Source organism: Berghia stephanieae, chromosome 7, assembly GCF_034508935.2.
Source record: "Berghia stephanieae isolate SIO BIC M18660-M18661 chromosome 7, UCSD_Bste_1.3, whole genome shotgun sequence".
NCBI lineage: Eukaryota > Metazoa > Mollusca > Gastropoda > Nudibranchia > Aeolidiidae > Berghia > Berghia stephanieae.
Genome location: NC_088366.1, coordinates 32,108,547 through 32,118,546, shown reverse-complemented (window position 1 = coordinate 32,118,546; position 10,000 = coordinate 32,108,547). Strand labels below are relative to the sequence as shown.

The window sequence follows — 10,000 nt, the reverse complement described above, 5'->3', positions numbered from 1 at the left end:
TGAAGAGGACCCGAAGAGATTCAACAAGTTCAGGTTGGTTGCCTAGACCTCTAATTTATTATGGACTGAAAAATCCGAAAAATATATGTAGACTTCTCGAATAATCGGGCTCTTGAAAGTAGAAATTTCTAATGTCTCCGCCTCCGCCACCGCCACATATCACTTACACTAGCTTACATTACTTTACAAACAGAAAATTCTTACGTTTTTTTTCCATTGGACTGATACTGATAAACTGCTCTGGATGTCTGATTAATAATAATGATAATAATAACTAATAATAATAATAATAATAATAATAATAATAATAATAATAATAATAATGATAATAATAATAATAAATAATAATAATAATAATAATAATAATAATAATAATAATATAATAATAATAATAAATAATAATAATAATAATAATAATAATAGATGCCTATCTAATGATGATGAAATAATAATAATAATAATAATAATAATAATAATAATAATAATAATAATAATAATAATATTAATAATAATAAGGAAGGCCTTCCGAAAGCTCCTACATCCCCAGTATTCTTTCTTTTTTATAATCTTCTAGTAGGGGGTTTTGGACGGGGGAGACTTTATATTAAAAAAAAAGATTCCCCCCCTCCCAAACCCCCTACTAGAACATTATAAAAAACAAAGAATACTGGGGATATAGGAGCTTTCGGAAGGCCTCCCAATAATAATAATAATAATTATAATAATAATAATAATAATAATAATAATAATAATAATAATAATAATAATATAATAATAATAATAATAATAATAATAATAATAATAATAATAATAATAATAATAATAATAATAATAATAATAATAATGGAAGGCTTTCAGTAAGCTTCTCGTGCTAAAGGAAACAACCCAAGTATTCCTTAAACTATCCCTAAGAAAAAATGCACTTAGACGTCTATCTAGATTTTAACTAACCCTAATAGGTAAAACACCCAATGACCTTTACTAAGACCACGGCTATGTGGTCTAGTGGTATGTCACTCGCTTTCAGATTGGAAGGTCCTGGGTTCGAGCTTTGCTTGGAGCATAGTGAGTCCTTGGAAAAGGCTCTTTACTCACATTCTGTCACCATACTCCGGTGTAAAATAAGTACCTAGCTGCGTTGTCTCTGTCTGAAAAAAATTGCACTTTTGCCTAACATGCGTCATGTCCCGTTCTACATGTTATGTATTGCTATTGGTTAGGGGCCCCTTGCCAAGTGCTTTGAGCACGTTTAGTGGATATTGCACTATACAAAAGCTCAAGTTTGTTTGTTTTTCCCACGCATTCAGAGAAATAGAGCCAGCCATATTTTATTGCCCTCAAGGAGATCAGAGATACTGATACAATTCCCACTTTATTGTAAAAAACCCCAAAAAACCCAACAAAAATCACACAAACCTCAAGGTACTTATCTGCGCTTGTTCCCTGTTTTCTTTATAGTAGCATATTTGCGATTTAAATCCTGGTCCTATAATTCGTGGATTTAAGAAACTCTCAGAATAACAATACAAATAAAATGACGGCTATCTTACCAGAACAACTAGACTTACAATGATATACATGCATTCAAAGAAAAACCCACTCAAAAACACTAAAACACCAATCTACAAACCAAACATCTTCAAATATTCATTTGCAGCCCGCACTATCAAAGACTGAAATGCTCTTCCCGAATCATGTGTGAACACAACAGATTTGGAAACATTCAAACGAAGATTATCAACATTCTTCAGCATAAATACCAAAAATGGCTGTCACACTCCGCCCTCGAATGCAAAATATTCAGAATTGAATCGACTTCGAGTAACATTCAGATTCAGAATTTAGAATGACTGACCAAAGTGAGCAATTTGCACGACTGATACTACGCTAATCTCAGAGCACTTTCTGCCAGGTATAGTGGAGACACTACCCAACAATTGCTAGATAGACAGCAGAATTGGAATTGATACCTTTTGCTTGTGAGGAGAGGCTCTCCCTCTATGTCCTTTAGGTCGCCATTATGTGATTTCTCTAAAGCTAAAATTTACGTAAAATATCTTTTGTGTGTGTGTGTGTGTGTAGGTTGGGGGGGGGGGGGGGGGGGGGGGGTGTGTGTGTGTGTGCGAAAATCTGCCTTTTCATTTATTTGCTTTGGTTCTCAATTCTATCTTTCTTAACTTGCTGCCCGTGTTGTATGTATATAGAGTAGATTCAGGCTTACCGGCCACACAAGCCTTATCTGTGGTCGTCTCAGAGAATGGAAAACTGCTGGCCAGAAATAAGACCAATGCTGTATAGTGATGTCGTAAAATGTAACGCTCAAGTGGCCGGTTTCAGGTGAACCAGCCGATTTTGCACCCTAAGCAGTCTTATCCATGTTCTCCGCGCAAAATGTTATTCGTGACATTTTGGTACTACAGACACTTATGGAACTTTAAGGTCCAACCGGCCACCCAACTTGGGCAAACCGGACACCCTTCACGGATGTTGAAAAACACTGTTTCCTTTTGTTTTTTTAATAGTTTTCAGTTCATAAACAGTTACAGCAGATCCATAGGCTCAGTTGGTAAAATATCTGCCGGGTCATTGGTCAATTTAGGGTTCGATTCCAGCATTCCAAGGACTTTGAAGGACTCTTTCCATAAATTGGCAGAATGTTTCCTTCCCCCAAGACGACTGCCATATATATTTTCATAAGTAGCTAGACTAGATCTAGACGTCTAGATAGATAAATAAACCCGTTTATGTTCATTTTCAACAGAAAGACAAAAATAATTTATTCAAAACAATTAATAGGGTACATAATCATAACACAACATGTCACTTGCACAATGTTTTGTTATCGGAGCCGATTTGATAGGGGTGCTTGGAAGAAATGTCGGCAATGATGACTGAACCTCCCAGGTAGAAAGGGAAGCCAGTCTCGTCGCAATTGAAGACGTTGCTGGGGGGGGGGGGGGAACCTTGGTAATGTCAATGCCATTTGACATTAGCGATGATGTCCGCATGGTGTGGAACCACCCACGTATCTTTCCCTCTGATACCTGGGTGCGTTGTTCCCCAAGGGATATCACTTTTCTCTCCCGCACCTCCCCCTTGTGTCTCTCCATGAATGCTTTGTACCAGTAATATCCTGGCTTGTTGTTTTTGAAGGGGGTCTCTCTGCCTTCAGCATTCATTATTCTTTGTACCTCCAGGCACAGCTGCTCCCTGTCCTTCCCTTCACCTGCCCTGGCACAGGCCACCATCCACTTGACTAGTTTCTTCTCCTCCTCTGCGGCCAACACTGTACCCTATGGACGGGGTATTTTCCGGCCATCTTGTCCATCAGGGTTGATTTCGGGACAGAGTAGGTCGTAGCGGCCTGGCGGAATGAAAGATTTTTGGTGCGGATGGCATCAAGTGCAGCATCCACACTCTTTTCAGTATACTTTGATAGCGGCATCTTGGTGCCTGTAACAATGTGAAAAAATTAACTTTATTTAGATATTTGAACTTCATTTTCATAGACTGGCTAGTCTAATAATGTAAATTTTCCTTTACAATGGTGAACATAATATAATTGTAGGGTTTTCTTCCGAAAGCTCCTACATCCCCAGTATTTTTTTTATAATGTTCTAGTAGGGGGTTTGGGAGGGGGAAAAGTTTTATTTTTAAAGTCTCCCCCCTCCCAAACCCCCTTCCAGAACATTATAAAAAAAAGTTTCCCCCCCCCCTCCTAAAACATTATAATACTGGGGATGTAGGTGTAGACGCTTTCGGAAGGCCTCCCTAATTTTATTATAATAATAATAATAATAATAATAATAATAATAATAATAATAATAATAATAAATAATAATAATAATAATAATAATCCTGATAAACATAGACCGGTCATCAGAAATACAAGGAAAGCATTGCAACAAATAATATTATAGACGTCTAGAATAATAATAAACAACTTAATCAACCCGGCCGGTTTCACCTGAATCGTTTAAATTTTCTTTGGTCAAACCGGCCACCCCCCCCCCCCCCCCCCCACTGGAGCTAAAATGAAAACCGAACCTCGTCAGACGATCTAACCACACTTAAATGATCCTAAAATAGCATGTAGTGCAGTGGTTGAGCCGGAACTCCTTAATAAAGACGTATAAATAGCTTAAATAGCAACTTCCTTCCACACCTTGCAACCCATAACAAAGAACGGGATACTTACGTTTTGTGAGAAATATCTCGATGTAAACACAATTCTTTGACTTCTCCTAGATTGCACTCATTGAAACGGCGAGAAAAACGTCACACGAGACATCTGCTTAGTTACTAGAAATATGCACCGGGAAAAATAAAAAAACAAAAGGAAATTAGACATCGAGTCGGGTAGCGTCCGGTTTGACCCGTGTCCGGTTTGACCTGAATCTACTCTATATATATATATACCTCTTCTAATCAGTCAAATGTCTTGAACATGATGGTCCCAAATCTGTAGAAACCTAAGAGGGACTGTCCTACATGAATGGTACATGAAAACTGATGCTTAGATGCTAGTTTTTGCTTCTCCGCTTTATCGCACACTCCGCTTAATCGACACACTAACCTGAACATATGTATGTGTGTGTGTGTGTGTGCTTGTTGTGTCTGTGTGTGTGTCAGTGTTTATGTGCGTGTTTTGTTAGTTATTGAATCACTATAATCATAAATTGATGGAGATTTGTATTGGTATGGTTCACAGATTAGATTACTTTTTATCCTTTCGTTTACTAGAATTCTGTTTCAGATCTTAAATTAACAGTTTTATGGTTATAATTACGAATACATAAATTATGAAAAAAAATCCACCCTTTGTCACCCATCCAGTTTATAAAAGTTTCTAGATTACAGAATGCTGAGAATCAAAGAGACACAATTGTAAAATGTATTAAAAATGTACATAGTTATCATTTTTAATTAAACTTATAAGAATGATTCTTTCTATCCACAACAATTGCCAATGAAACAAGAATTATGCCTTACATACAACTCAAGAAAATTTGAATTAAGATGGTCATTAGAAGTTTCATGATAAGGTGCAGATACTGATTAGAAAAATCTGCTCATATTAAGAATTAGTTACACCCTATTTTACACTTTGACATCAAATATAGGGGAAATAAAAGGAAGGAAAACAATAAAGATAAACGTGTAATAAAATTTCAAATTTGATTTTAAAAAAAAAAGCCAGTTTATATTTGACTCATGATGCATCACATAAAGACTCGTGGTAGATTGGTTTGTCATGCAGAAATTGGTGTCATCTTATTGATTCCTATTTTTATATTTGCTAATTTTTAGGCATTCGATCCTGGATTTTATGTGCTTTTGTAATTGCCAGACAGCTTTAAGATGTGTGCTTTTACAACTTTATGGTACAATATTGACAAGTTAATGAAGTAGTTACAATTACAATGCAAATACTTTTTAAAAAAAGTTTTTACATTTGTAAAAAATCTAAAGTCTGTAAATTTAGACGAAAAAAAAAATTATCAACCTGATAAATCCACTTTTATTTCCTCACTCGTAATTTTTTTCTCGTTTAAAAATATTTCCAGTGCTTTACTGGATGGAAAAGATGGGACACTATTGGTTGATTTCTCCAAGAATAGAATTGATGATGAAGGGTTTGGGCTTCTCAAAAACTTGGTAAGATGTCTGTTTCTTAAATCCCATCATCAATGACTTTTGCCAAATTTGTTCTTAGTTTGTAGTTCTTTTCTTAATGTATTCCTGAAAGAAAAGACATTTTAAACAAAAAAAATTTGAAAGCTCTCAAAATTGAAGGTTCGTTTTGAGTGTTGTATTATCTTTAAATGCTTTAATGTTGATAACTTTTGTTTCTTTACTCACCATACTCTTAAACCGAAAGTTAATGGAATTAAAAGTAAAACGTCTTCTAAAATGCAGGGTTTTAGATTTATCATTACCATTTCCTGATAATCATTTCTGTCGTACACAAGGTTATAGTACTACATTACAAAGTGTCTTCCCAGGTAGTGCATTAATTTTAACTTTTAAATTATGACATTTTATTTTGTCACTCAGATGACAGCTTGTAGTGTGGAAAAGATGCGTGATTCCATGTTCAATGGAGAGAAAATCAACTTCACAGAAAACCGTTCTGTTCTTCACATTGCTCTGAGAAACAGAAGTAACACTCCGATCATTGTGGATGGAAAAGATGTAAGTTTGGTCACCACTTCTTTGGCTTTCGTAATAAGTTAAAATCCTTTCCCAATTTAATGAAACCCGTCAGATACAGGTCACCCTTATCACAGTCTTTGGTTCTGATCACAGGCCTGCATCCATTTTTGTTTTAAGCATGTAAACTGATGCTCCTTCATAGCCGAACAGAGGAGAAAATTTTTTTTAAAAATAGAGCTATTATATAGCGCAATATCCACTAAAGGTACTCAAAGCACTTTACAAAGGGTCTGACCAACACCAACACATAACATGCAGAATGAGACATGACGCCTGTTAGGTGATATTACAATTTTTCGACAGAGACAACGCTGTTTAAGGCCAGGTAGTCATTTTACACCTGAGTATGGTGAGATAATGTGAGTAAAGAACCTTTTCCAAGGACTCAACTATGCACTGAGCGAGGCTCGAACCCAGGACCCTCCGATCCGAAAGCGAGTGTCATACCACAAGACCACATAACTGCACGAAGAAGGCAAAAAAGAAGTAGGAGGAGGAGGAGGATATGATGACAACGATGAGGGAAGAGGACGGGGAAGGGGAGGATGCCATTATAATGACAAGGCTGAAAAAGATGTATTCTGTGTTTATTTTCTTTTTATCCTCTTGATATATTTTTCGTAAATGTACACTTGAAATGACCAAGAATTTGCATACAAATGATTGTATATCTATTTATGACGAATGTCTTATTATTAAATAAGCAGACGATACTGTAATTTTAGGACTTTTGAATAGCCAGGAATCAGAAAATCATCATATAAACCAGATTGAACATTTTGTTAATTGATGTAAAAAAAACTTCCTTGAACTTAATGTATCAAAAACAAAAGAACAAATTTTTTATTTCAGAAAAAGTCGGGTTCCTCCATAGGCCATTGGAATAAAGAAACAAATAGTTGAAATAGTCAAAATAAATCAAATATCTAGGAACGATCAGTGACGAATCATGTAATTTCAAACCTCATGTAGATGGCATCTCTAGGAAACTTTGTCAAAGAATGTATATTCTTCGAAAATGTAAAAAAATTGATATTTCGCAAAGAGACAATGTTGGAAATCTATAATTCCCTTCTACTTAGTTTATCAACTCTCAGTTTTACAATCTGGTCAGGAGGATGTGGAGTGAAAGAGAAAGTAAAATTAACTAGAATAATTACAGATCGAGTAAAATAATGAATTGCAAACTGAAAAGCATTAAATAACACGATGTACTAGCTGTTGAGAGGAAAGCATTTGGAATTTTCAATGACAAGACACATCCTCTAAAATATGAATTTACTCTCCTACCATCTGGTATTTAGATATTTAGAGAAAAAGTGTAGAAAAAAATAGGTATACATTTACTTTCATGCCTTCTGCAATTAAAGCAATAAATAAAGCTATGTAAGTACCATTTAAAAAAAAACCTTATAAAGAGAAGACGATTACTGTCCATGTTATACCTTAACTACTTTCCACGCTTTTATGCTCGATGCTTGTATGTGTATGTGTGTGTGTGTGTGTGTGTGTGTGTGTGTATGTGTGCGTGTGTATGTGTGTGTGCTTGTATGGGAAGGGTGTATAGGGATGTTCATGTGTATGGAGAGGGTATGTATGGGTTTTTGAACCTGCTATGAAACGTCATCTTCCTTTTTGTGTTTATATATTATTTTATTAATGTATTCTTATCTATGTATTGTATTTTTAATTTCAAACATTGTAAACCAAATGACAAATTGACTTTTTTTGGACAATAAAGATTATCTATTATTATTATTATTATTTGACAATGGTCATGACAATTTAAATGTGAGGAAAACAATCAGCAACTTTAAAAGAGAAATCCACCTAGTTCTTACTTTTTAATCAATGCATGGCAGATGCTTCTGCAAATCTAAGACCGTTTCTTTTTGATTATTTAATTTGAATTACTTTAGTATGATTTAATATGGTATTTCTGATTTTCATTTTCAATGATGTGCTATTTTCTCTCTAACTTTGAACGGGTTCAAATCATTAAAAAAAAAATTATACTATTTTTCTGTTTGACTTGTTAACCACCAGGTTATGCCTGATGTCAACCGTGTCTTGGCTCACATGAGAGAGTTTACTGGTCAGGTGATTAGTGGTCAGTGGAAAGGCTATACAGGCAAAACCATCACTGATTGTGTCAATATCGGCATTGGAGGTTCTGACTTGGTAAGTTGTGTGTTATAGCAAACAGGGATTCTTTCTTCCATCATTCACTCTGTTTTAAAAGTTTTATTTAACCTTTTTCAAATTGATCGAAAAAACAATAAAAAGTAAAAAAATGTTCCTCTTAACTCTTGAAATATGTGGTAATAATTTTGTTGTGTTTTTGGTAATAAATTTCTGAGCCCTGCAGTGGGATGATGGATGGCTTTGGAAAAATCTTAAATTACATTGAAGTTAATCATAGTGCACAGGACAAACCATGTATCAAATTAAAGATATAAAAAGATCTTTAATTTGATGCTTTGTGTGTCAATGGATATTGGTTTATGTGAGAGATCAGTACACTGTTTGATGAAAGGAATATTTATAGAATATTCTTGGGACAATGGGACCATTCAAATGTGAAATAGGAGTTAAGGCAAAATTGGATATTTGCACAAGCCCCTCCTTTCATCCATTGTAATCCAATCTATAGAGTAGTAAATATTAAGGCTTATAGTTAGAATCTGGTATATAATTGAGAAATAAGGATTTAACAGAAATTCAGTTTTGATGTAAAATATGAATCTCTGTACCACGTTACGTTAATAACTACAATCTTTCAACTGCATGGTCCAATGGTTGATCTTTTCTTCTTTAATTGACTGACCAGGAAACTATACCACATCATTCATAACTTAAATCTGCCAGTGGTAATGTTTTTATGGCGATAAGATAAAAGAACCACCGATGTGGATATTCTGGGTGGGGTTCCTTACCTCCCATGGTGGGCATGGAGGCAATTACTTTGTCTTCTATCCCCCTATATCTGTTTTCCAACATGCTTTCTGTCTTTGCCTTGGAATGAGAATACTTGGTTTTTCCAGGCCCTGGCCAGATACCCTAGCTGGGAGGGAAACAGTCAAATGTATAGTTAGAGTTTTGGGAGATGATATTTTTTGTCTTGTAAATCATCTTTCTGTTATGCACTGTATTGTTTTGTTTACATATTATATATGATTTGTAAACATTTGAGTGTATCCCTCTTAGTGGAACCTGCGATTGTGTCTAGATGAGACTTTTAGGTGATCTCAAACTAAGTACTTTGATAGTGTGCGTTTGGAATCAACATCTGTTTCCTATTTCAACAAATTCCCCTTTGTTTTACCTTTTCTTGGGTGCTTTAATTGTAATTCTAGAACTTTTTACTGTCCTATTTTCTTCCTTCTTACTTGTGCTGATATGACCTTAATGTGTTGCAAGCGGCATAAAACCCTTAAAAACAAACAAACAAACAAAACGATTTGGTATTATTATCTTTTTATCTCTTTGATCCTTTTTTGTTTGTTTTATATTATATGGTCATTTCCATTTGAGACTTGTATGAACCATTATTGACTGTACATGATTGTCATATAAAGTGGTTATATGTGATATAGTGACACAGTAATTCTTTAATGTCGTGATTAGGTATTGTAATGTAAAACATAGAAAAAGTACCCGCCATTTGAAAAAATGTTTTGGCAAGTTTTAATTTGAGTTAAAGTAAGCAATCACTCTTGGATAAATAGAAGGCCCAGAAAAAAAACCCAAAACAGACTGTTTGTAAATTCAAATCTGGCCTGTT

The 10,000-nt window shown here is 34.8% G+C and overlaps 1 protein-coding gene across 2 annotated transcripts in view; it reads left to right on the top strand.

Moving 5' to 3' along the window:
* The window catches only part of LOC144977081 (glucose-6-phosphate isomerase-like), a 32,506-nt gene that overhangs the window by 249 nt on the left and 22,257 nt on the right, over nt 1-10,000 (top strand). For both annotated transcript variants that reach the window (XM_078921835.1, XM_078921836.1), the window contains exons 1-4: nt 1-33; nt 5,568-5,658; nt 6,058-6,195; nt 8,263-8,397. The exon at nt 1-33 is cut by the window's left edge. In XM_078921835.1, the coding sequence (XP_078777961.1) occupies nt 1-33; nt 5,568-5,658; nt 6,058-6,195; nt 8,263-8,397 (397 nt within the window). The remainder of the gene's footprint in view (nt 34-5,567; nt 5,659-6,057; nt 6,196-8,262; nt 8,398-10,000) is intronic.